This window comes from Anoplolepis gracilipes, chromosome 14, assembly GCF_047496725.1.
Source record: "Anoplolepis gracilipes chromosome 14, ASM4749672v1, whole genome shotgun sequence".
Classification (NCBI taxonomy): Eukaryota; Metazoa; Arthropoda; class Insecta; order Hymenoptera; family Formicidae; genus Anoplolepis; species Anoplolepis gracilipes.
The window spans coordinates 5,886,237-5,913,257 of record NC_132983.1 but is presented as its reverse complement, the minus strand read 5'-3'; the positions used below and the strand labels follow the sequence as shown (position 1 = coordinate 5,913,257).

At 35.3% G+C, this 27,021-nt stretch overlaps 1 protein-coding gene across 2 annotated transcripts; it reads right to left on the bottom strand.

The window, feature by feature from the left end:
• Window positions 1-420: 420 nt before the first annotated feature.
• Ppa (F-box and leucine rich repeat protein partner of paired) lies at window positions 421-26,358 on the bottom strand. Of its 2 annotated transcripts, none has more exons than XR_012048064.1 (2): window positions 23,110-26,358; window positions 421-5,197 (listed from the first exon to the last, which is right to left on the bottom strand). XR_012048064.1 is itself a non-coding variant. In XM_072906465.1 (2 exons), exon 2 carries the CDS (start codon window positions 24,772-24,774, stop codon window positions 23,263-23,265), a length of 1,512 nt encoding a protein of 503 aa, XP_072762566.1. In that variant the 5' UTR covers window positions 24,775-25,263; window positions 25,689-26,358; the 3' UTR covers window positions 12,769-23,262. The 2 variants fall into 2 exon arrangements, 1 of the variants encoding a protein (XP_072762566.1); XM_072906465.1 differs by lacking the exon at window positions 421-5,197 and having other exon boundaries at window positions 12,769-25,263; window positions 25,689-26,358.
• Window positions 26,359-27,021: the final 663 nt, after the last annotated feature.

Here is a 27,021-nt window from a genome sequence, read left to right as displayed (position 1 = left end):
CCTTTCTTCTTTATGTTGCTATTCTTATCGGGAAAACAAGAAATAATAAGACACTTGAACTTTGCTATGTAGAATGTTCCAGAACTGTGCCAGTTGTTTGGTCGAATTCATCGATCTTGAAATCCGTCTTTTCTCTCAACCAAAAAGTTTGCTTAACTCGATCAATGAAGAGCCATTTTTTTTTTTTTTTTTTTTTTTTTTTATTTTTTTATTCTGTAACGCAAAATTTAGAAATATAAGTAATAAACGCAACGGCAAGTCTGGATTATTCTACACAACAAAAACTATCCGTTACAAGCAACTGTGTATTGTTAGGAAGGAAATTTCGAGGAAAATTCTTTCTATTTTTCGTGGAAATTTTGTAGGGATTTATAGAATGTAGGGGAATGCACGGTGTGAGAAATAAATACCACCATGTGGTTTCTTGAAAAACGTAACATATTCTATATTTAACAAATATCTTCTCCATGTTTAATATTTACAATTACGCGATGCGTACGTGTCGTGTTTTGCCTAACGTACTTCGTCAATTGAGTATTTACAAATGCATATAATTACAGGGTGTCTGTCGCGGACGGAGTGATCAGCAGGCCGAATTCCGCTCGTGTTCTCTCGCATACGCACATACATATTGTCTATACACATACATGTATGTATACATATATGTATACACATATATATATATATATATATATATATATATATATATATTATATATATATATATATATATACATACGCGCGGTAGTGAACTCTACTTGACGTTTTCAAATATCATTACCTTAACCCGAAATGTCCACCGTGTCTTTATTTTGCGAAGCAATCTGGAGAAATTCTCGGATCTCAATCAATTTTTTTTTTTGAAGTAAAATTGTCAAAAAAAAGTTTGCCAATTTATAATGATGTTAGATATCAATATTTTTTTTTTCCTTTTCTTTATTTCAATAGATTAATCAATTTGATGAATAAATATTGATCTTTCGTAAAACCACGTCGCGTAATCGTTACTATATTGATTATTTACAGAGAGGCTCGCAAAATTTCTAGGGGTATTTCTCCCTCCTTTTTTTTTTTTTTTTTTTTTGAAATTATTCGGATACTTCGGGTTAAGGGTTTTTAAGCCTCGCTCATGCAATGGTACGTCGCGAGTTTCGCTCAAGGTACGGAATCGCTCTCTCTCTCTCTCTCTCTCTCTATCATTCTCTCTCCTTCGGTATCGATCGCGTTTCCTCTTTCGCACCGAGTGTCGCAACCACGATACGATTCGCTCGGGATATAGAGTAGAGGAGGAAGAGAAGACGCGTCGCGCGAACGACGAGGGTTGGAATTCGTTTGGCGACGCGAGAGGTTCTCCGGGTCGAACCGATTAAAGCGCCAAGGCGTTTTCTTAAGGGTAAAGACGGGATTCAAGATCGGGGAGACGCGTATATAAATTATTCATAACGTCGTGCCGATCGTTCGTCGATCGCGATTTATCATCAGCGATCGTTCGCAGCGGAGATTGGGAGCGGTGTAATTTTTCAGTGCATTCAATTTCCGATATATAATAAGCACGAAAGAATGCATCTTACACCAATTTCTTTTTCATTCTTCTGAATAAACATGACACGCTCATATTTTTTTTTTTTTTTTTTTTTTTTTTTCACGCATGCGTCGTGAAACACGAGAATGCGAATTACATCTGTGTCCTTTAGCTCCCAATTTTTATCGTGACGAATAGACGTGGAATCTTTCTAGACAATCTCTTATTTAATGTGTTATTTTGTCGCAAAAAAAAAAAAAAAAACAAATAACATCACTTTAAATTCGAAATTATTAATTTCACCATATTAATATAGAGAAATATTATTCAGAAATTATTTTTGCTATAATTATTTTATCATTATATTTTAAAAAGAAATAATACATGCACGATCTTGTGCATTGTAAAAATAAGAGATTACAAAAGAGAGAGAGAGAGAGAGAGAGTCTCTCTATACGATACTGATAACAGCTATCGCGGAGACACTCGCGATTTTTTTCCGAAAGAAATCCATAAACTGACGAAAACAATAAGAGAAAAAAATGGGAGAAAGAGAAAGATCGAGAGGATATTAACGTTGAATCTTAAGGCGTACAATAGTCGAAAAATTCGAGGTATCCTTATCGCAGCGTCCATCGTATGTAAGCTACTTACAATGCTAGGTTCAAACATTCGAGGTATTTTCCACGGTCTATCCTATGTATAATATAAGCTATATACTTACAACTTTATCGAACAAAATAATCGAAAGGCAATGGAAAAGAGAAAAAGAGGGAGAAGAGACAGACAGACAGAAAGAGAGAGAGAGAAAGAGAGAGGGAGAGACAAAAGAAAAAATCACGAGATTACTTTGCCCGCTCTTAATTATTGCGATTTTCAATTAATTCTATATATCGACCAATCAATCGCTTCGATTCGAATACCAATGGTCATTTGAAACATTTGCGCAACATCGTAAATCGAAGTTTACTCCGTGAATAGGTGAATAAATTAAATGTGATCAAGTGTCGCAAAGTCAAATATATGAAAAGAGCGACCGTGTGGTTTACACACGACATAGTCATTAAGACGCTACCGAATAACTTATTGAGAATCCCTATGTCTAATATGCCCTCTTTCAATAATTAAAATATATTTAGAACAGATAAAAAAATCGATTTATATTTATTATTCGTTAGTGTTAATTGAAGATGTAATTTACCAGTTGTTAATTAAATTATTAAATAATAATGTGCATACAGTTTCAACTATTCATTCAATTAGTGTCCGAATCACGTAGTAAACCGTTCTATTGTTAGTGGTTTAATTTGTAGTTATGTTGTCTCAACTATTAATTAATATATTATTTTTAAATATATTAATTTGTTCAATTATGTATTAATAATTAAATTAATTATTAATTAAAACATATTGTCAAGTATTCCCCTTTTCTTTTAGAAAAGACTGTTCGCGAAAATATCTAGGCGAAAAGAAAATTGCAAGAAATACTTATAATGAGAGAATAATGTATAATTATTTAAATAAAGTATACCCTTTATTAAATTTACATTTTTAAATACTTTTAATAATAATTTTGATCACGAAAAATATATATCGTTGAAATAACAGACATTCTGCGTTATATCAACCGACTACTATTTAAAAAAATTAGTACACATTTTCTCTGGCGAGAATTGAAAAGTAAGGGACATTCCCTTTATTTGGACTTGCTTATTATTGATGCTGTTAATTATTTTTTAATCAGCAAAAGCGTATGTTTAGAAACAGTCATCATTAGCTTCCCGTCAATTTAAATAGTCTAACATTGACAAAGAGACGTATTTTTCTTTTGAAATACGCATATGATGCTGAGAGAAATTGAAAATGCGCATTATATTGTATATTTGTTTGATTATACGTTATTTATAATTATGCAAAATTAAAGATATTTAACGCAATAGTGTTTGAAAAAATTGATAAATATTCAAACAGACAAACTTTCTTAATCAAATTATGGAAAAAGGAGAAACTTTTTTGAACTGTTTTTAAATTAATTTAGATTTTAAAGATGTGTCTGTCTGTGTGTGTGTGTGTGAGATGTGTCATGCTTTATCTTAATAAAGTTTAATTATACAACGACTGTCTTGGATAAAACACAAAAGAATAAACTATATATATATATATATATATCGCGAGAGCAAATATAGATAAAATTGTGCGTCAGAATAAACACGCGGAATAAATATTTTTTCACGCAATCGTTTCAGATACATTTACCGCGATAACTCGAATGAACGTTTATAGAACGTTACAGATAGCGCGACGCTTTCAAGCAACAATTTGTGTAAGTCCCGTGTATGAAAAACCTCGTTCTCTCCGTTTCTGTAATATTTCATCGCGACATGATACTTTGAAAATTTCACACATACTTTCGTAACTATATCGACACAAATTACGCAATTTTTGCACAAAAGACAATTTTATACATTTAACGTCATTGCAATTATTATCTCTTTACATGATACAAATAAATGTTGTCGATTAGTTGAAAATATAAGTTAAAACGAGACACGTGTTTTATCGAGAGTAACACGTTTCATTAACACTCGATAATATTACAATAATAATGATGACTAGACCAGAGTTAGAAATTTTGGTCAGTTGTTATCACCTTGACGTTAAGGTTTTTGATATCAATAACGAAAATATTGATGAGAATTATTTCTGTTTAAGTAAAAAAAAAAAAAAAAATGTAGGGTAAACCTCGTCCGTACGGCGCAAGTCGCGCTTTGATTGGTCGATGATAAAGCTCCACTCGCGATGGTAGAAAATAATCCCTTCTTGTCGAAATAAAATTTAGCGAGAAACGATTTCATATAAATGCCCATTTCACGATAGTAATATCTCGTCGTAGCGAACCGCCAAAGATTAACATTATCGTATCGAGCGAGAAAATTTTTTTCAAAGCAGCTCAAAGGAAACGCGACGACAAACGTTCGTCGATCGAGTTTCTCAACCCTTTTAGTTCAAGGGAGTTAATATCCCAAAGCATAATTTTCAGCCTTTGTTTGCAATATATACTTTCGCGTCATGTCAGTTTTTTTTTTTTTTTTTTTTTTATTTATTTACTATTATGTTTGATTAAAATAGATTTATGCTGATTTGCATAATTATTTTTATCATATAATATATGATAAAAATAATTATACTTAGATTAATATTTTTAAAACAATCATGTACACGTGTACAATTTGTCTAGCAAATAAAATAAAAAATAAAAAAAAAAAAAGAAAAATTTTTTTTTTTTCTATAGAAGGGTAATTTTTCCAAAAACTGTAACAGTAGGCGAAGCACATATTTTTGTCCAAACTTAAAGACCATAAAAATCTCGTGATCGCGATCGCTGTTCTCTCTCTCTCTCTCTCTCTCTCTCTCTCTTTCAGCCTCACCACCCTTGACAGATGAAAGTGCGAAACTTCAATATTGCCCCGTGATGCGATACGCCAAGTCCGCGCGAGAGGACTCGTTAAGACGAGTAATTCGCTACGAGACTACTTAGAACTAACATTTGGCATCCTGTCAATTAAACTATTCGCCAGCGAAAGTATTCGCGCTATTCGCAAACGGCGGGTGTGAGATGTTAGCGTTACATCGAGGTTGTTGCTGCTGCTGCTGCTGCTGTTGAGCAAGGGCGGATCTATAAACAGAGTTAACCACTTGACACTCGTATAACAATGCAATAACGAAAGAACATAATACTTTTAAGTCTAGCAAGCGAGAGGGTAAAACTTTTTCCCCGAGACATCTCTTGAAATTCTCTGCTCATTGATCCTAAATCAAGACTTAAAAATTTTGCTTCCCAGTTGAAGAATTTGAAATATTTTTCTGTATGAAAAATCATACAGAGCCTAATTTTTTTCAAAGGAAGATAAAAAGAAAAATAAATAAATAAATAAAATATCTGAATATCATTTTTTATAAATATTAATTTTAATTTTTTCAATGTATCAAATAACATTTATTAATAAACAATAACATAATATATAACGTTACATTAATAATAATTATAACGATAATAAAATAAAATTAATCCCAACTAATAATTAACATTATATTGATTTACATATTATAATAATTCTTAATATCACTCATTGTCAGAGAGTTTAATAATAATATATAATTGTTAAAATAAGTTTTTTTTTTGTTTTTTTTTTTTTTTAATTCTGATAATGAGAGATAATCGAAATATCTCGGAGAAGCAAAAGCATTGTTATACTATTTTTTATTTCGCTTTTAGTCATTAATGAAATTGAAAATTTTCGCGAAGAGCGAGAAATTTAGAATCAACAGAGAGATTGAAAATCCATTATATCCTCTCGTGATAAAGATCCGCTCCTGCTAACAAAATTGATGATTCGCTTATATCGACGAAAAAAAGATGACTAACTTTACATGTAAAAATGTATCTTATTGTTACAACGTCCCAGAATTGACAAATAACGAAATATCTTGCGTTCGGATGACAATAGCTTTTCCTAAATTCATACACGAGATTATTTCTTATTCAAATACAAATCGAATTTTCTTCAGCGGAATCTCCAGAGAAAAACCTTCAAGTTTCACTGTCGAAATATCAAGCGATTAATGATATATCGATAAGGCAAAATTCGTTTCGTATTTTACAACCAACATGTTCATCAATTCCGGGAATACGTACGGCTTTGTATGTTAATGACGGTATAATCATTTTTCGTTAAACGATCGTCGATTTCTAGTTTAATCACTTTGGCAGAAGCAGCATCGATGCTACACACAAATCAACGAGGAGAAAAAAAAGGAAAAAAAAAAAAAAAAAAATGTACAAACGTAACCGTATCAACAAAAACTGACGGATCAGTACGTGATATCAGGCGTACACGCTTGGATCGATAATCTACGCAGCTGAAAATTAATTAGTACGCAGGTATCGCTCTCCCCCCTCCCCCTCTTCCCTCTTTTCTGTCACACGTCTCTCTCGGAAACACGCAATCGTATCACGAATTCGGCGCGCTAAAAGTAACACTTCCGTCCGGAAATTCGTTTTTGTCTTTTAATATAAAAGCTTATAACAATGAACAACGAAAATAGCTTAAGCTGCTAGAGTATTTCGCTTCTGTGGATTTTCCTGTTTTTGTCTTTCTCGTTTCTAGTCGTGTACGATCATCGTCATCACGGTCATTGTTCGTTTGACGGCGACATTTCCTTTATTTGACATACGTATGTAAATGGTCTGTTCAAAAAACCATCTATCACTTTTTAACGATATATCGGTGAAGCCTCTTTTAAGAATCATAAACGTATCAATTAAAAAAAAAAAAAAAAAAAAAAAAAAAAACATGCCTTATCGGGTCGTGAAAGATTTGACAAATTAATAGGTGACAGTAAAGTGTAAACATCTGGGTATTTATAGACCATTGATTTTTTTTATTGATGGAACAAAACCAGATAAAAATGTGCACATCTTTTTATCCGACATCTTGCCCACATTTGTCGAAACATATATTTTTAGATAGACTTTATTAAAAATACCCGATGGCGGTTGTTCTGCATACAACGCATTAGTAAAAAAAGAAAAAAGAAAAAAGAAAAAAAAAAAAAAAAAAACTTGAATTAAAAATTTCTTAATAGAAGATAATCTGAGTCGATTCGATATTTATTATTATATCATATTTTGTTCAACACAATTGGATTTAGGCAATATAATACGAAGAAAGCTTTCCTAGAATGTATTTAAATTATATATGTTATAGAAATCTGATGAAAAGGACCAAGATTTAGAGGAGAAGTTGAAAATTGGATTGAGATTAATGGAAAAAAAATATCATAAGAATTCAATGTGGATGTTAAAATGGGGTTAGTGTTCGAAGCAACGAAGAGACTGCGAAACTGAAGGAAATCGCATGATCTTGTAACCGCCTTTCGTTGGCCTGATTGGTCTCAACCTGATCAGATCGTTCGCACAATTGTGAATGCATAGTTTTTAAATACGGAGGATGTGTTTTTTTATTTCTTTTTTTTATTTTTGTTTAAATATAGTGATTACAAACACAAGCAAACATGAAACTTTGTTTCGGTTTGATGAAAAAAATTAAAAATACGAGTCTCAAAATATAAGAGATGACGCGAGACGTCTCTACAAAAATGCAGAAAACTTTCATATTTCCATATCTACGCGATTATTACACTTATATATGTATATTCATCATCGCATCCGTTGTGTAGAATTTTCAAATAGTCGGTTATATAATTCGCACTACATTCGTAATACGTAATTCTCCAAAATAATGTAATACGTTACGTAAAATACGATTATTCGTAATATGATAAAATAACATGACATGTTTTTTATGACAAAAGTCTGTAAAGTGAATTTAAATAAAATTCAACATATTATATCGATTTTTTATTTACATGCAAAATAGTTGTAAAAAAAAATAGAAATAATACAAACGTTACCTGCAATCATTTTCATTCGAGTAATGAATCTCTATATCTAATACCACTGATTATTTACACTTTCTTTAAGGATCTGACTCCTCAACACTAAATATCACCGAATATCCCGTGCAACCTGACGTAATTAATCCGATAGATGAAAGAAAAGAAGATTTAGATGTATGATTGATTTTTAGCTCATTGCTTCTCTTTCTTAACATAACGATTAACAACGTCTTTCCTCTGAATTGGATATGAAATAGGAGATACATATGCGTGTGGAACATTTTCAACATTTTTAAAAAAATTCAGATTATAGACCTGTCGAAACATAGAGACTACAAAATGTTTCGTTACATCATTCGAACCAAAAGATAAAAAAAATATAAAAATATTGCATAGTTCATCAAGTCCATACGATGGACTTTGAGTGGGACTATAGTATCGACCACATATTTTGCTCGTTCGAGTGAACATTCATAGTCCAAAAAAAAGGTACTTTAAGATATATTCAAGAGAACATTTATATGAAGCTTATTATATAAGATTAAATCAATCAAAACAATTTCGATATCATATATAATACGGCATTTCATTTGTATAAAAAATGCTTTTAATACAAGAAACTTTTATTATCTTACCTAAATTGTAGAAAACAATTATTAATAATAAATTAATAGGTATATAAGTGTAAAGAATATTTAGATCAACAGATTAATACAAATAAAAATTAGATTTTCAAAATTTGAATGTGTGTGAAACGGCTTAAGGGACAACTAAAGATATGTCAAGGTCTAACGGCCAGCAAAAATAAAATTTTAATTAAAACTTAAATTTCAAAGTACATATTAAACCAACAAATATTAAATTTAATTTAATTTAATTACATAAATAACTGCAACGTAAATATATTTAAAAAATACATTAATTTTAACATGTTGTTTAATAGTGTTAAGTTAAATTAAAATTTTATTTTTTTACTTATTGATCTTTAATTTTTGTATAAATTTTTAATTTTTTGTATTAATTTCTCATTTTTAATTTTGGTGCTTTTTTCTCTTTTGTATTATCTTTTTTTTTTTTTTTTTTTTTTTTTAAAATTTTTCAACATATTAAAACAATTATTTTGTACAAAGTCACCACAGTTTGAAAATCCAGTAGATTTTCGTTTCTCGAAAAAAGATATACAAGAAATACTATGCTGTTCCATATGTGGTGCAGCTGCTGTAATACGTTATTCCTAGTGCAAGAATATTTTTCTATGAATTTTTTTAGAAATATCATCATAATTGCAAGTAATATATAAAATATAAGAATTGTTCGTAAAATAAAAGTAAGATTTTTATCTAAATAATTAAAATATATTTATTACTTATATTTGTAATAAATATTCTTTACATTACGGGAAATGTTGTCAAAATACAAGATAAACTTTTATAAAAAATATGAGAATGATGCACACTGTTTGTGACGTATTTGATTCTTTCACTCGAATTAAATTAATAACAAAAAACTAATTATTGTTTTTATTTAGACACAAATACTGTGCGCAATTTTTGATGTTACAACGCGTTTTGTGTAATTATATTATGTAAAAGTACGTTCAATAAGGTGAAATAATCAGTATCATGACCTGTATATAGTATATATTACAAATATAAAAACACAACCAAATAAATGGGTAAAATAAAATTAATATTTCGTATAAATAAAATTAATAATTGATCGGATTGAATTCAGCGAATTTAAATGAAATAGCCTTACAATGAATTGTGTAGATTAAATTGACAGGGAATATACGCCAACCGTATGAAAATTCTGATTATATCATAAAAACATGTAGATATAATACACGTAGATGAATAAATTGGACTTGGTTACATGGCATGCGTATGAGAGGACGTGTGTTTGTGTGACTGCGTATATTAGTATAGTTATTAGAAATGTAGCTGAATAAATTTAGAAATTTTTATTTAGTACAATTATAACAATTTCATATAAAGAATTTAAATATTTTCAATGTAGATTATGGATTTAAATACAGAAATGAAAGAAAGGAACAGGCCAGAGAAATTGTAGCAAGAAAAGAAAAATTCTAATCAATTTCATATCTAACAAGAGAAGTGTCCTCCATTGATTCTAATCAGCTTTGAATATATTGTAGGATAATCCTACACGCAAAGGTATAAGTTTATACATGCACAATATTTTATTCGATGTGACTCGGTTCTCTCTCGATCGCTGAATGCGAAATGAAAGAAATGCTATACATTCAGAACAGAAGAATTTTATTTTATAATATTATAATGCAATGGATATGGAGTAATTAGATTTTTAACAAAGTCCTATTACAACTAATGAAATTGAAACAAAAAAGAAAATTGAACATATGCTAAATGCAACAAGAAAATTATGAAATTGAAGAAATTGAATAATAATCGCGTTAAACAACGATAATTATATAAGAAAGATACAGTAAAACAATGCGCATAAAATCATATGCATTTTCTTTTAGTGAGCGAGAGTTAAGAAACAAAAAAAAAAAAAAAAAAAAAAAATAAGATTCTAATCAAGGCCTTATAAGCAAGATAAAAAAAATAATTCAAATTTCATGCAATAAAAAATTGTAATATTGTTAAAATATTATTTTTCAAAAAAAATGAAAATTTTTGCTAAAAAAATTTTACAAATTCGTGATTCTTAAAATTAAGTTGCAAAAATTAAATTTATTTCTACAGTCAGTATAAAAATATCTTTTAATCCTACATTTGTACCTTGTCCTTTTTAAAGAAATATTCTATCCCGTAAAGTTTACATTCCAATAAACAAATTTTGCGTACAGTTCGTTTGCTACTTTAAAAGGAATAATTTATTTTGTAAACAGATTAGCAAAAACGCTTCTAAAGAATATTTAATTTTTATTACAGAAATTATTTTATATTTATTAATATTAATTGTTTTATGCTTATATAGATTATGTTTATATAGAATATAAATAGAAAAAATATATGCAAATACACATAATTGCCGCCATGAACTTTGACATATAATTTTTATTTACTAATGTGCATCATATTTATCATTAATTTCGCTGAAGATGAATTTAAACGTTTGCCATTTATATTGATGTTTTTTTTTGTATTTAAAATCAATATGTATATTATATATGTTCATATTATCAATGTATATATGCGTCTGGTTCTTATTTATCCTTCACTCGCGTTGATTTAAATATTGATAACTGTTTTTATTACCCAAGCAGTGGGAAAAAAACCTGTCGCAGTCTATTACGACAGACATAGAGCAATCATTCTCTCGGCGATTGTGAAAGCAATCTTATTTCAAATTTATATAAGTGTCTTAAGATTCCATTTTTGTTAGCTACCAAAGAGTGTTTGTAACAAGAGAATACAGCGTTTTTAATCCCTTTCCAGAGGAAATCATTTAACAAAATTTCGCGAAACGGAGAACACGACAACCTCTACCAAACGACAGAGAGAGAAAGAGAGAGAGAGAGAGAGAGAGAGAAAGCACGGATATCTTACCGGACACGACACTTTGTGATGGGTCGGGCGGGTGGTCCCGGTCAAAGAAACGTCGCGAGCACAAGGTGTCTCTCGCATTTAACCCCGCGGCCAACAAACCCAACTATATCCCGCGCCCAATGCCCCGTCCGTCCACCTATTGTGCGTGCATACTTGTGTGCGTGCCCATGCGCCTGTGTCGCGTTGATCATGTGCACGCGATGGTGTGTCGGTGCACATGCCTTCGTACTCGGCGCAAAGGGGTTGCCAGACAATGAGTAACGAGTCTGTATAGTCAGGCAAGGGTCGAAGAAGAAAGAGTACGAGAGAGAGAGAGAGAGAGAGAGAGAGAGAGAGAGAGAGGAGGGGAAAAGAGAAAGACAGAGAAGGATCAGGGGAAGTCCCGCATCTCCAATCGATTACAATAGCACCTAACCTAGGGTAGCGAGAGAAGAGAAGAGACCCATGTGAAGGTCCTTTGCCTGCTTCTCTCTCTCTCTCTCTCTCTTCTTTTCTCGGCCCCTACGGTATTCTCCCGCTCACCATCCGATGGCGACGACTACAGATGTTCTGTCTCCCTTTCTCTCTTTTTCCCCTATTATTGCTCTCTTCCTCTGTCTTTCGCCGACGGGCTTCGGCTGGTCTCGGTTTTCGTCGGTGCTACTACGGTCCGAATTCCCCCACCTGCCATCGGGAATGTATGCAATGTTCGTGCGTGTTCTCCCCTGCTCCCTTCCCCCCCCCTCCACGCCTCTTCGCCGACCTCTTCCCTCCGTCATGTTGCTCCGTATACAAGTGGATACACCACCCTTGTGTGTCATGCGGCACGTTTTAAAACCGGACACACATAGCGATCCGTTGTAAAACGTAAAGCGCGAGCTTCTCGAGGGGTAAAATCGCGAGAAGCGGTGAGAATAATTTTGTTCCGTCATTTATAAGCTTGGTTTGTGAATAGGCGGTCAGTTGGATGAATCGCCCGCCCGTTTGTTTCGTCACTTCCTACGGCGCTTCTATGTTTATGACGGCGGCCAAAGGGTGCGAACAATTATTTGATTAAAAAAAGAAGCAAGCGAGCAGAGTGCGTGCGAATCGAGAATTAATAAATGTAGGGCCTTCTTTTAACACGTCGACATAATCAACTGATCACCCTCGGCATTTGATTGAACACATAATAAACATGAGTCTCGCGCCGCGATCGACTTTTGCTAGTTGATCATTACGTCGATGTGAAACCACGAAAATAATTCGCACAACGAAAAATGAAAATGTCTTGTTTTTTTTTTTTTTTAGAAAATTTAGTTTTTACATCTTTTAGAAAATTCAGATTATAAACCTGTCGAAATAACGCGGAATGGCGACTACAAAATGTCTCGTTGCAATACAAATCTGCGGTAGATAAAAAAACATATACAAATATTCACTGGCGGGTGTTTTGGGATTAAACCTCTCCCCCCTGAAAGAGAAAAAATCAATTTTGATAAAAAATGATTACACTTTAAAAATAAAGCGTATTAAATCAAATAATTTTGTTAAATCTCTCCCCCCTGAAAGAGAAAAAATCCATTTTGATAAAAAATGATTACACTTTAAAAATAAAGCGTATTAAATCAAATAATTTTGTTAAATCTCTCCCCCCTGAAAGAGAAAAAATCCATTTTGATAAAAAATTATCAAACAATTTTGTTAATCCCCCTCCCCCCCGCCTCCCCTTTACTGACGTTCGGGATCCGCTAGTGCAAATATTGCATAGTTCTTTCTCTATTTAACCTCTATTAATCTGGCACCCTCACCATGAAAAATCGAGTTTGGATATATTGCAAAATTAAGTGCTAATTTATTGCTCTAAGAGCGAATTTATTGCTTCTACACATTCGCAGGAAAATAATGTTAAAAATGGGGGTGCTGGCTTGCCATTATGCCAGCAACCCCACCTCCGAAAAACACTTATATTATATTCTTTGTTTCTCAATTCTCCGTTTGTAGTATATTTATTATTAAAAGTTTTCTCATTTTTCGATTCACAATCTTCTGTGGACACTTGTACATTGTATAGCGAGTCGCAAATAAATAAAAAAAAAAAAAAAAACGAATAGACTAGAATTTGTGGCTAATTAATTGCTCAAAGATTATGCAAACAAATTTTGAAAATATTAAAATTTTAAAGATGCACCAACATGACATACTATAAATGAAAGAACATATTCAAGAACACATTTATGTGAGGAATGTTATATAAGATCAAGTCAAGCTAAACAATTTCGACATCATATATAATGCGGCATTTCGGAAGATTGTAACGCGGACTTTTATTAATTTTGATATATATTATTTGATTTTAATTTTTTGTGGTGGGGATGCTAGCTTAACGAGGGTTTTATTATCGGTATAATTTCTGATCTCTATATAGGAGGTTCAAGATCAGGTATCAAACTGATTTTTGAAAGATCGGACAAATAAATGTCTCTGATAATACGGCATTTCATTTGTATTAAAGATTATTTAATCAACTGATCAATATAAACTATCGAAATATTTTCATAAAAATTAGATTTACAAAATTCGAGTGAAACATCCTAAGGACAGCTAGAGTTTTAAATTTTTAGAGCATTTCATTAACAGTTGAAATGTTAGTATCGAATTTGTAGAGGGTTTCAAATGATATTTTCACTGTCGTTAATTGCAACCCTAAGGGGAATCCATAAAGTATCTAAATCTAGAAACAAAATTAATTTTAATTGTGGCGGTGGTGGTGGTATTATCATATATAATTCAATTCCAAAATTTGACTGTATATGAAGAATATGAAGATCCAAAATTGTTAATATCTCGTTTCACAGTATCAAATAAGGACCGACTATATAAATTAATTAAATAAATCTTTTAATTGAATTGAAAATCTTTATTTCACGTTTTTGATTCGCGTAGGTTCCTAATTGTCTATTTCATTATTACTTATTACATTGTATTTAGTTTGTCGTTTTTATTCAAGGCTGATCACATGTAGCAAAAGTTGCAAAAGTTTTGGAATTTTGCATCGCGAAAATAAACACAACGATATGAAAATAATTGCCAAGATAAAACTGTAAACTATATTTAAGTTGTTAATTTAATTTCATAAAAAAAAGTCGACACTTTACAAATGTTAAATGTGCATTATCGAATTCGTAGAGGGTCTCAAATGATATTTTCACTGTCGTTAATTGTCTAAAAATATTGACGCTTGAGAGAATAAAATATATATATTTAAACAAATATTCCCAGTTGACCAACGAAATTACATTATTAATGTAATAAATAGTCGACTGGACGATTACTATAATTAATGCAATTGCATCGACGAAATTTAGCTGCTCTGTGTATGTCATTGTTCAATTAATTAGATATTTGTTTGTGCAAGAAGAATCGCGCGAATTTCACCCAACCGAATACTTTTCGCAATCGCTCTAATATCGTGGAAGAGACCGTTTCACATGCCAGGTTTTTGGCGGTTCCGGAGGCCGTCGGGTCTAGGTAGGTAGGTAGGTAGGTAGGTAGGTAGGTAGGTAGGTAGGTGGTAGGTAGGTAGGTAGGTAGTTGAAATTCAGGTTTTCGAGGCCCGGCTCGCGGGCAGACGCGCTCGTCGCCGCCGCCGCCGCTGTCGGCCCTTCGAGCCCGCTGCTTCTAAATACCGGCCGCCTGTACATTCCGGTACAGGCCCGCTCAAAAATTCTCACAATTACCACGAAAGGTTCAAAAACTTATTCGGAAGAGATACGGAAAAATAGACGTAGGTATACATGTGAATTCAAATCGTGCGCGATATTCTTTTCTAGGAAGCACGTGGTCTTGACAGTTGTCATTATTTCTATCAGAGTGAAATTTCTTTTTCTCCCAAGTTTCCATTCATCTGTTTAAAACATTTTATTGAGGGAAAAAAAATTTGAGAAAAGTTTTTATCTATATATATTCTACAACTTTTATATCAATCATTTTCTTCAAGGATAAATTTCCAAAATATTTGACCGTCTCCCAGGATCCTTATACACCTTGTATAAAATCCCTCTACAAAATATAAAATATATTCCTCATCTTTTTAGATATTATATAAACTACATATTATAATATGCCAAACTTGAAATAAAAATGTCATAGTGTTTTTTAATATCGTCTGACCAAATAGAGAAAAAATAGTTGCGATAATTTTAATCATAAAATAATAATAACAGAAATTCCTAAATTTCATTAGAATGATTGTAAGAATATGGCAAAGACAGACTATCAAGGAATGTAAACAGAATTAGCTTGGCAACGTATTGTATAATATTGAAGATGAGTAAGCGATACATATCCGAAAATTACGATAAGCTCAATTGTTGATGGATAATTATTGATAAATCGTAACAACGGAGTAGTTGGATTTAATTTTAATTTTTCAAGTTGTATATGTGTGTGTGTGTGTGTGGCACGACGTAACTCCCACGTAACAGCGGAATACGCATGTCGACGACGGCGAGAAGGAAGATGAAAAAGGTGGGAGAAACTTTCGGCGTGCACCTATTTTTTACATGGCAGGAGCAGCAACTTCCACGCTACTCCTCGGGCGGAATGTTCAAGTTCCACGAAAGGAACGAGAGAGAGAGAGAGAGAGAGAGAGAGAGGGAGAGGGAGGTGAGTGCGCGGTACGCATGCTGTACGGTTTGATTCTCCTCCCCCTCCTGCTTCTCGAGAACGAAGGCTCCATCTCCACGTACGGAACTACAAAGACCCGAAGTACCTTTCGCGTCGTCTCGAATAAATAAGCGTGGGAATCAGCAGGGACGTTATCTCTATAGCAACGGATCCGAGCCGTTTATCACGACGTGAGGTTTGACGTTAAAAAAAATGTTTAGTCAAAAATGTAGCGTTCGGTGTAGAAATTTAAAGAAAAAATTAATCAAGTTAATTCAGATCGGGAAGCAATAAATAATTGTTAAGAGAAACGAATTCTCTTTTATATCATATATATATATATATATTTGTCATGTCCTTGATAATTACACAATTAAAAAAAAAAAAAAAAAAAAAAAAGAACTTTCTGAAATAGAACGAATTATTATCATTTCCTGTAGGTTTTTGCAACATTTTAAAAATAAAATGATTTACTCTTACAAAGAGTATTTTTCAAAATTCTTGCCGTCTCATTTGCGCTTTGATGGTGCAATTTATTTGAAATCTAATTAGGACACCTAGCTAACTCGGATTTAATCTTGGCGATGCAGCATTCTGGTGCCTGAACAATTCACGCGTTGAGCGAACGAGCAAAGATGATTATAGTCCCTGAATAGCCCAGAAGTATCACGTGCAATCTTGGCATTACTACCATTCCCTGCCACAGAGAAGTATAACGAACTACGTTTCATTTTCTCATGATTAGTTAAATCGCACTTAACGTATAACGAATTTTTAGCGTGGCTAATGTCGTTCCTAGTATTATAGCTTCAATTTTCCGTTGATTTTTTCAGAGAAATCAGATCAGCTGACACGATCGTTTAAGAATGCAATACAACCTTTGCAAAAAAAAAAAAAGAAAAAAAATGATACGATATAAAATAATATTTCTCACATGTATTACCATTTTATTATTTCTTTTGTCAGAATCTTTTAGCACATTAAATATGATTTCTATATTTACAATTATATGTATATATTGCTGGTTCACAAGACGATTAAAAAAATTATTCATTATATCAGAATCACCTCCTCCCCCTCCTTTGCCGAATTTCTCTTTAATAAAGGCCCCATGTTATTAATTAAGATTGATTTATTAAGGTATATGAATTCAAAATGTATATACTTGAACCAACGCCAAATTGAAAATTTATTTAAGTATTTTAAGAGGCAACAATATGATGTAATGGAAGTAGAAATATTGAGAGGATTACAGGAGCAGACAATCACAATAGGATACGCAAGGAATATTGATAAATTAATAAGAGTAATTAAATACCAACCGATAGATATTCAACTATTGCAATTAGATAAATACTTTGAGGAGTTAGTAGTTTCGTATTAAAACAAAATATATTTCATAATACCATTTCATTATCAATTATCTATTAATAGAACATGGATATGAATATACTTGTAACGATGACATTTATAGCGCTTATGAGTTACACGGATCATGCATTACGTGCATGCTCTAAAAGGGAATGCATATACCTTAACTGAAATCTTTAATGCTTAAAAAAAGAAACCCCATGGAATTACAGAAAGCTTAGGAAAAGCTGTTATTTATATCCATGATGAAGTTGATTTATTGCGATATCAATAATGTTTCCTGAGGAGAAATCGGCTATAAAATTCAATTACTAGATAAATAATAGAATAAATCTCCCAAAATGGTTCTGATATAAATACCATTATTCATAACACCAGAGAATATGTCGAATAAACTACACATAAATATATGAAAAGATTATTGTTATTCGCGGAACTTTGCAACAATTATTTTTTTAATTGTTACATTTAATTTTTAATTAATATTTTTATATAAATTAAAATATTAATTATTTAAAATACTTATATAAAATACTTAAATTTTCAATTTGGCGTTGTTTTAAGTATATACATTTTGAATTCATATATCTTAATAAATCAATTTTAGTTAATAGCATGGGGCCTTTATTAAAGAGAAATTCGGCAAAGGAGAAGGAGGAGGAGGAGGAGGAGGTGATTCTGATATAATGAATAATTTTTTTAATCGTTTTGCTGTAAACCAGCAAGTATCTCTAGAGGGATGAAATATGAAGAAAACCAAGTGACATGTGCTTTTTAAAAGCACATTTCTTAAAAAGTCAGAAAAAGAAGCGGACCGGCGAAGAAAGGGGTCAGAAAAAGTAGTCAAAGGGAAAGAACAGAAATAACAGAAGTGAATAAAGGTAAAAGTCGAGAAAAAAAAGAAAGAAAGAAAGGAGAGAGAGGCAAGTTAAAATGCAAGAGATACAAGGTCAAGTCATTCGAAATGTCAGACACGACAAGACAAAAATAGAGAGGAAGGAGGAAAAGACTATCAAGTGATTGAAAATTATTATTTCCATGCGACATATATTCTACAAGAGAGGTTTGATTTTAATTAATCTGATTTTCAAAAAATATATACTTCAATAATTATATATTTCGCTTTTCATGAATATTTTTAGTGTGTCAAAACAACACTTTTTTCGAATAATTTTACCGAAACATTATTATAATTTTGCAAGTGATATTTTTAAAATTAAAGAAATTTATTTCGCTTTAATAATTAGTTTAATAGCTGAAGCTGCCGAAGGAAAAATAATGAGGAAAGACGAATTAATAAAAGAACAAAGAGAGAAGATCGATGGCATCGATTAATTTGGACAGGCAAATGAATACTTATGTTATATACATTTTTTTAATGGGCTGTGTCGCGATTGTCAAACAAGTTTCTCATAAATAAATGATTTTCTTGTAGATAAAAAATGGCGAAATTAAAAACAAACGTATAAAAATGATATTATTGTACTCGCGAAATGAAATAAACTTAACAAACAGTACTTAATCTTGCTAAAAATATAAAACACGATCTAGACGAAGGTCGCGATATACTCTGTGCAAACAAAGATATGTATAATTTGTGCCCTACGGCTCGTGGAATGAAACGTAATATTATTTAATCCCTGGCGCATTTAAAAATGCTTTTAGCGATTTTTACGAGTATTAGAATATTATTCACCGATGACATAGTATAGTGTATCTTACGTTACGTAACTGTATATTTCCAGTACGTCATAATGTATAAATATCGTTCAAATGTATAAATATTTTCCATTAATAAAAAAATATGCGAATAATGCTGCAGAAATTTAGAAAAATAAAAAAAAAAAAAAAAATATTGTTCCTTATAATCGTAAAATTTACATCACACCCGATAAATGTGCCATTGCGTAAAATATGCAAATTTAGAAGCGCGGAATAGACCAAGGACGTATCAATAATAAAAGCGTATCACTTTTATTGAATATTAATGTTATGTTTATAATATTTATTATTGCAACGTCCATTGCTTGTTTCATTGTAATTTTCCTTGTTCCGAAATAAGATGTCGAGATTGATTTTATTGATATTAAAATTTTTTAATTTTTTAATTTTTTATTTTATGATTAATTTTTCTTAAACAGTATAACTATATCGTTAAATTCTCATTCTAGCTGATAATTGTTAAGTTATTTGGACTATTCGATCAATCTTACTATCAACCATTACAAGAATCATTCGATCAATTTTACTATCAACTATTACAAAGATCATTCGATCAATCTTACTATCAACCATTCTAAGCGAATGACAACTTTGAAAAATTATCCTACAGCAGTTTTAATTTAATAGACTATGTGAGCGATATCACATAAGATATTCCATATGGTAACGATTTAAACGTTCCTTCCATATATTTAAAAATAAATTTAATCAAATTAAAAAAAAAAATAATAGTCATTAATTTGTATAAAAAATATAATATATACATTATATTTTTATTATTATACTCGCAAAAGTAAAAAGATTTTTGAAAATATAATCAATCACCATTGTACATGTGTGTGTGTGTGTGTGTGTGAGAGAGAATAAAAAGAAACGAGAATTGAGCAACAAATTAGCAAAAAAGCACTAAATTTATGTTTACAAGTTTTGTTAGATTGTGCTAAAGTGGCTGTGCCAGTTTGATAGACATTTCTCATTAATTAACATTTCTTTTTAATTAGTTTGATTATATTTTCAAAAAGTTCTTTCAATTTACCGTTGTGATGTGTCGATTGTCAAAACTACTACCGTAATACATCACATATATTACGTAACGACAAAATCCAATTGATAAAATGCATAACGAAATAATATCTATCAAATAAAATTGCATCGATAAAAAAACGATAATATAAAGAGAGAATTACCACCGAAAAAGTTTTAATACTTTTGGAAATCAATATTTTCACATAATTATTGCGATTAATTTTTTATATTTAGTGAAGAAATTTAAAGGTATGACATGTATGTGATGTTAATTAAAAATATGTTTTTTGTTTTCATATTTTCTAATCTAAAAAACTAATTTCATTTTAAACACGATCCTCCGTTTCAATGAAGTGACTCGAAGTTAATAATTTAGGAATGACCGTTTCATAATCGTTACATATATATTCTCAAAATATTTATTTTAAGAAAGATTATTACAAATTATTAATAATTAATAATTATTCATTAATTTGACAATTAATAATTTATTAATTATTAATAATTAATAAATGTTTGGAATTTTTTCCAAACACATACCCGACGCTCAAGCTTATTTTTCTTTGTACAATAGATAAATGAAAATTAAAAATGCATGAAATATAAACGAAAGAGAGAGATGCACGTTTCTGTATAAAATATCTATCTCGGATTATCTAAAGCTAAAACGATTTCGTCGCTTACATTTGTATCTCGAGATACATATAACGTCCTACGCTCGATTGTCGCGACTCGAGATCCGTCCAAGGCAGTCAAGAACAAGGAGAATTCATCGTGCTGCTGTGTTTCACAACAAGCCCATATGAAGAAGCAGTCTCACGATCGTTTCTTCGTGTCAATGGGGCTTCTTCGTTGCGGTGACGCGATCAAATTAACTTCATCTCTCTCTCTCTCTCTCTCTCGTAAAGAAGAATATAAAATCCCACCCTAAATAAGTATGCATCAAGTTTGATGAAATTTAATTGATCATGCAGATATAAGCAGAACAACCAGATCATCTTTAATATGAAGCTCTTGCTTCGAGAATTAGAAAGCAGACCGATTACTCAAGAATCATGAGTATTTTCTCATGTGCGAAAGCATTTTTTTCCTCCAACAAATCGAATTTTTATCGCACACTGTGCGCAATTGACGCGGGATTTATGCGACGTGTTCAATCTCAGCCTTTCAATACTACATTGCATCATTGACCTTCGCACGTATGATTAAACTGTTAGATAAGAACGTGCGACACACGTAGGATAAAGTAACTCGTAAAGAGAGATATGTATTCTTTAAACGAGAATCTGTGAAGCAGTGTTTCAGAAATGTATCTTGTAACGTTAAGAAAGAATTAATTCATAAATTATTTAGAATCTTTTCGATTTAACTCTATACTTGTGCAATATATGAATGAAAAAAATGATAGATTTTTGAGATTAAAAGAAAAAGGACAAAATTAAATTATATTATAATAAAAAAAAAAAAAAAAGTACAAATATCAATGTGAAACATTTGAGACAAATGCTAAAAGTAAAATATAAAAGAGCATAAAATTGCAGTGCATTAGGTATAAAAAGATATCTGAAAAAAAGATTTCGCATATAACTTGATTGCATAAACAGCTGAACCCAAGTAGAAGCTCCTGTTTTTATTATTTTTTTTTTTTTTTTGCAAAATAAAGACAACGGTCTTGACTTAAATCAACAGTACTGATGATACAATTTGGCCAAAAAAATTTTCCAAATTTTTTGATATTGTACTGCAACACTCTCTGTGTTGCGGTACTCATTAACTAGAGATAAGAGTAATTAGTGATTAATTATTGAGAGAAGCACGTTTATGCAAAATATTTGAAAAGGCGTGGTTACATTCGTCAATTTTCAATTTCAAATTCAACCTATTTGATAAAAAAGTCTTTCTCGTAACCCGCATGTTTAAGAAAATTGATATTGAAAAATTCAAATTTTATATACATATATTTTTTTTCTTCTCTTCAATTTATATAATGTTATTACATATACATATGTATCTCGTTCGAGATATATTGTGTATATAATAACCAGATATATTATCGCTGTGTTTAACACGGCTCTTTATTAATCTAACACCGATCTTATATCGATTTTTATGTCAATTTTTTAAAACATGATGTATTAAAAAAATATATATATATATACAGTTAATAATATAAATGAAACGAATAAAATAAATTTCGTTCGTTAAAAGTATGAAATATGAGATATGATTAATTTTTTAATTAATCTTTTATATATGTATAAAAGAGATTATAAATAAGAAAGAAACTATTTTGTTTATTAAAAATATAAAGTTTTCGAGGCGGTATATGACATTTCATCGTAACTCTGTGTCGTGTTTGACTTGGCCCGCCCAAGTGTTATTGACCGTCGATTTGCATGTCGTAATTTCCGTGTCGTCTCGATGATCGTACACACGATGATCGCAATTTCACGCAGAAAAAACCTCAAGCGCGATATTGGTTTTTTTTTTTTTTCTTTTTTTTGCCCCTAAATTTCCGAGGATCGAGTGGTGAAACTCGTCGTTTAATTAATCTAGCGATCGTCTCGGACGCGCGACGACCAAGTATAAACGGAAATATGTATACGTTGCTGGAGACGGTGGCTTTCTCGGAGAAAGGAAGCTGCCCCTCGAGGGAATTGGTAATACGTAGCATCTTGTTGGAAAACGGTGTCCCTCGGGAGGGCGGTTTGCTTTTCCCTTGTACGAGAAAGAGGAATGGTGGTCTCTGGAAACGAGCCTAACGCTATCCGCCGATGGCGACGTCGAAGATGTCAAAGACGCTCGGACGACTTGGGGGTGTTTGGAGTGACAGCAAGAGACTTACCGCCTGCGGCAGAAACGTACACGCGAAAACGAGGTTGTCCTTGTCCTTGAGTCGCCACGAGGAGTCGTTGTCGCCTTGGTGAGGATGACGATGACGCTGACGTTGACATTGACGATGACGTTCGTCCCGAGCACTCTGCCACAGAAAAAGCCATCACCGCACTTGCCACAGGCCACGATTCATGTTATCGAGCTGCGGCAGGGTCTCGATTCGATCTAAGCCGTTTTTGGTAATCTTGATGCAGCCGTAGAGGTCGATGTACTTGAGGTTCTTCATGCTGTCGGCGATGATGTAGACGCCTCGATCGGTGATTCGGCTGCACTGGCCGATGTTGAGGATCTCGAGATCGTGCAGGGTCTTGGCGATCTTGAAGATACCCTCGTCGCTGATCTGGCAAGCGGAGAGCGACAGGGTCTTTAGGTTGAATAGACCTTGGGATATGTGGACGAGAGCCTGATCGCCAATCTTGTCGCAAAAGGAGACGTCGAGCGAGGTGATGCGGCTACCGCCCTCGGCCAGATACGCTATACCGATGTCGGAGATGTTGTCGCACGAGCGCAAGTTGAGCTCGCGCAGACTCGGCATCCTAGCCAGGTGTTTGATCCCGGAATCGGTGATGCACACGCAAAAGGACAGATTGATGGATTTAAGAGTGGTAAGACCGAGAGACACGTGCCTGAGCGCCTCGTCGCTCAGTCGTTGACAGTCCTGCAGACTCAGATGCTCCAAGGCGAGGTTGCCGTCCGCGGTCTCCCGATTCAGACCAGCCAGATGAGCGATACCCAGGTCGGATACGTGCCAGCAGCTTCGCAAGTCCAGCCGTTTGAGCTTCTTGAGGCCCCACGCGATCAGCAACAGGCCGGTGTTGGTGATGTTGCAGCACCCGCCCAGCTTCAGGTTCTCGAGATTCTTCAAGTATTGAGCTATCCTGCTGATGGAGGTGTCCGATACTTGCTTACAGAGCGAAAGATTGAGTTCGGTGAGATAGGGGTACTCGGTGCCAAAGGCGTTCGTCAGGCCAGCATCGGTAATGTTGTAGCAACCCGACAGGTTAAGCGCTTCGAGATTCGGCACGCCCTTGAGCACGTCGCTGATGCCGCGCCGCGAGGACAGCACCTGCACCCTCTTGACGCCGCGTCGCACCAGGCTGGCGAATAACGCCGGTGCTTGTTTCTTCAGGTGTAATCGCGCCTCGACTCCACGCCAGACCGAACGATAGTAAGCGGCGTCGCGCCACGCGGTGCACACCTGCGCCGCGCGTCCCTTGTCGCATACATCCAGGTGGCTAAAGATGAGCGCGAGGATCTCCGGATAGAGGCAGGACACGTGGGTGCTGGCGACAGGCTGGCCGTGCGTCGCCACCTTGCCGCGTTGGTGTACCTGATGCGGGTGCAGCTGATGTCGCGACGAGATGCCGCCGCCCTGGCAGATCGTGTAGGCCGGCAGGTCGCGTAGACCGCCGCTGCCACCGTTGCCGTCGGTGCCGTAATGCCTTGCTCCGCCGTTCGAATTATGCTGAAGGATCCCTTGGCTCTGGGGCGTCGGTATCGCCAGGTGCGGCTGATGCAGGTGATAGAAGTGACCCGGCCGATGTAGCAGCGTCGTGCCACCGCTCGGCGTCAACGGCACCGGAAGTTCCGTCATCAACAGCTGACTCTCCTCCATATCGTCGTCGTCGTCGTCGTCGTCGTCGTCCTCGTCGTCGTCGTCGTCCTCGTCGTCCTCGTCGTCCTCGTCCTCGTCGCCGCCACCGTCACCTCCGTCCCCACCGCCTCCACCGCCTCCGCCGCCGCCGCCGCCGCCGCCACCGCCGCCGCCACCGTCGTTGTCCTCCTCGTCTCCGTCGTCGTGTTGGCCGTCTTGCGACCCTGTCGCCGTCGTCGTCGCCGCTGGTGCTGGTGCTGGTGCTGATGCTGATGCTGATGCTGATGCCCGCCGAGGCCTTACCCGCCGCGACTCCGCCGCGACGATCGACGACGAGCGAGCGATCGTCGAGCGCTCGTCGTGTCCTTGTCCGTCGCGGTGATTATTCTCCTCTATCTTGAAATCTTACCTCGTCTTACTTCCTATTCTTTTCCACTTACTTTTCGCGCCGTTCCGCTTCCTCCCCTCTCTCTCTCTCTCTCTCTCTCTCTCGCTTATGGCGCCGATCTCCTAGATAGTCGCATAACACACCACGCAAACGTTTTTCTTTCGATCGAATAATAATAATAATAATAATAATAATAATAATACGAAGAATGTCACGCACTCACATGCGCGCGTGAGAATCTCTCTCTCTCTCTCTCTCTCGTTATCGATCGCGGTTATCGATCGTCACGACAACCGTCGCGATATCACCGCGTCGACACGGATCGGCGACGCGGAGCGCGCGATCTCTACGACGTGATCGAACAGGGGGAAGGGGAGGGGAGGGGGGAGAGGGAATTTATCTCGCGAGATGGTCGGAAAGCGACCCACGCGACTCTGATTATCGTCGAGAGAGAGTTACTTTTCACCAAAGTATCATTCTCTCTCTCTCTCTCTCTCTCTCTCTCTCTCTCTCTCTCTCTCTTTCTCTCGTATGTAAAAAAACGCACTGCCTATATATCGCGTTAGCCTCTCTCCTTCTGGAGACTCTTCTCTCCGTTCCTTCTTCTTCTTCGTCCTCACCGTCTCTCAGTCCTACTCGCGTCGCGCCGAGAGAGCGTCCGTCTCTCTCTCTCTCTCTCTCTGTCTCCTTCTCACGCCCGCCTGCCCCACCACGCCTCTTTGCACTCGCCCGCGCACTCCATCTTCGTCGCGCGCACTAGAGTCACTTCCTCTACCCTCTCGCTCTGTCTTGTGGCCGCGACGACTGGCTGACTCTTTTTTTGCACGCGAGACGACGACCACTACGACGACGGGTGTACATGTACACGGGGTTCGCTTACGCGCGCTTCTTCCGGCGGACGATTGGGCACCACACACGCACAGACTCGCGACGACTCACGCACGATACGTGCGTACGTGCGATACGATACGATACGATACGTATATATAGCGGGGAGAGAAGAAAAAAAAGAAAAATGGGCGAAGGAGGCGTTTAAGCGACAACGCGCTCCTCTCCTGCCGTATGCCGACCGCGTCGCGATCCTACTCTCACCGTGTTGCCGCTCAACGTCGCCGTCCGTCGACGTCGCCGATGTCCGCCGATGTGTCCGGGTCACTCATACGCGGCAGATATCCCCGCAGAGCGGCACATCGCCAAACTGTGAACCGGTGCGCTGCCAGCCGCGGACTGTTGTTCCGTCCGCCCGAACGTAGATGTCGTACCGTAGTTTCGTCGGGCACAGGCGGAGCGAGCCCCGCTCATTGGCCCGCGGCCCCGTCACGTGACCGCACCGGCGAATATCGATTCGGGTTGCGCTGCGGCGGCATTTTTAAGTTTTCGTTGCGGCGGGCGGGCGAGTGTGGCCCTCGGGGTGAGAGGGAGGGGGGGAGAGAGAGAGACACACACACGGCGTACACACCGTGTAACACTCCCCCCCTCACCCTCCCGCCGCCCCCTTTCCCCGCTTCCGCCACCCTCTGGGCCACATTGCGCGTGTGAGAGACTATCTCGCTTGCCCCCGGAATGCCGCCGATTCGTTGCTCGATATATCAAATAAACACTGAATTCTCTCTCCGTTGTGCGTGTTCCCTCTCTCTCTCTCTCTCTCTCTCTCTGCCATCTTTTTTTTAATTCTTTTTCTTCTTCCTCTCGTTTTTTTTTTTTATTTGCTCCGCGTGCGACAAAACATGTGACACGCGCGCAAGACGTGTCATCGGTCTTCGTGGCCGGAAAGAGTTTTCAAAAGTTCAGATGAGAGGCCGAGATAATCTCTTATTTGTCGCCCTTATTTTGCGCCCGACGATTATCTTCGATCGGCATCGATCTGCCGTTGGTTTGAT

Bases quoted from the DNA above. Each gene is read 5' to 3' on its own strand.
- Ppa (XM_072906465.1), bottom strand. From the start codon at position 24,774: ATGGAGGAGAGTCAGCTGTTGATGACGGAACTTCCGGTGCCGTTGACG.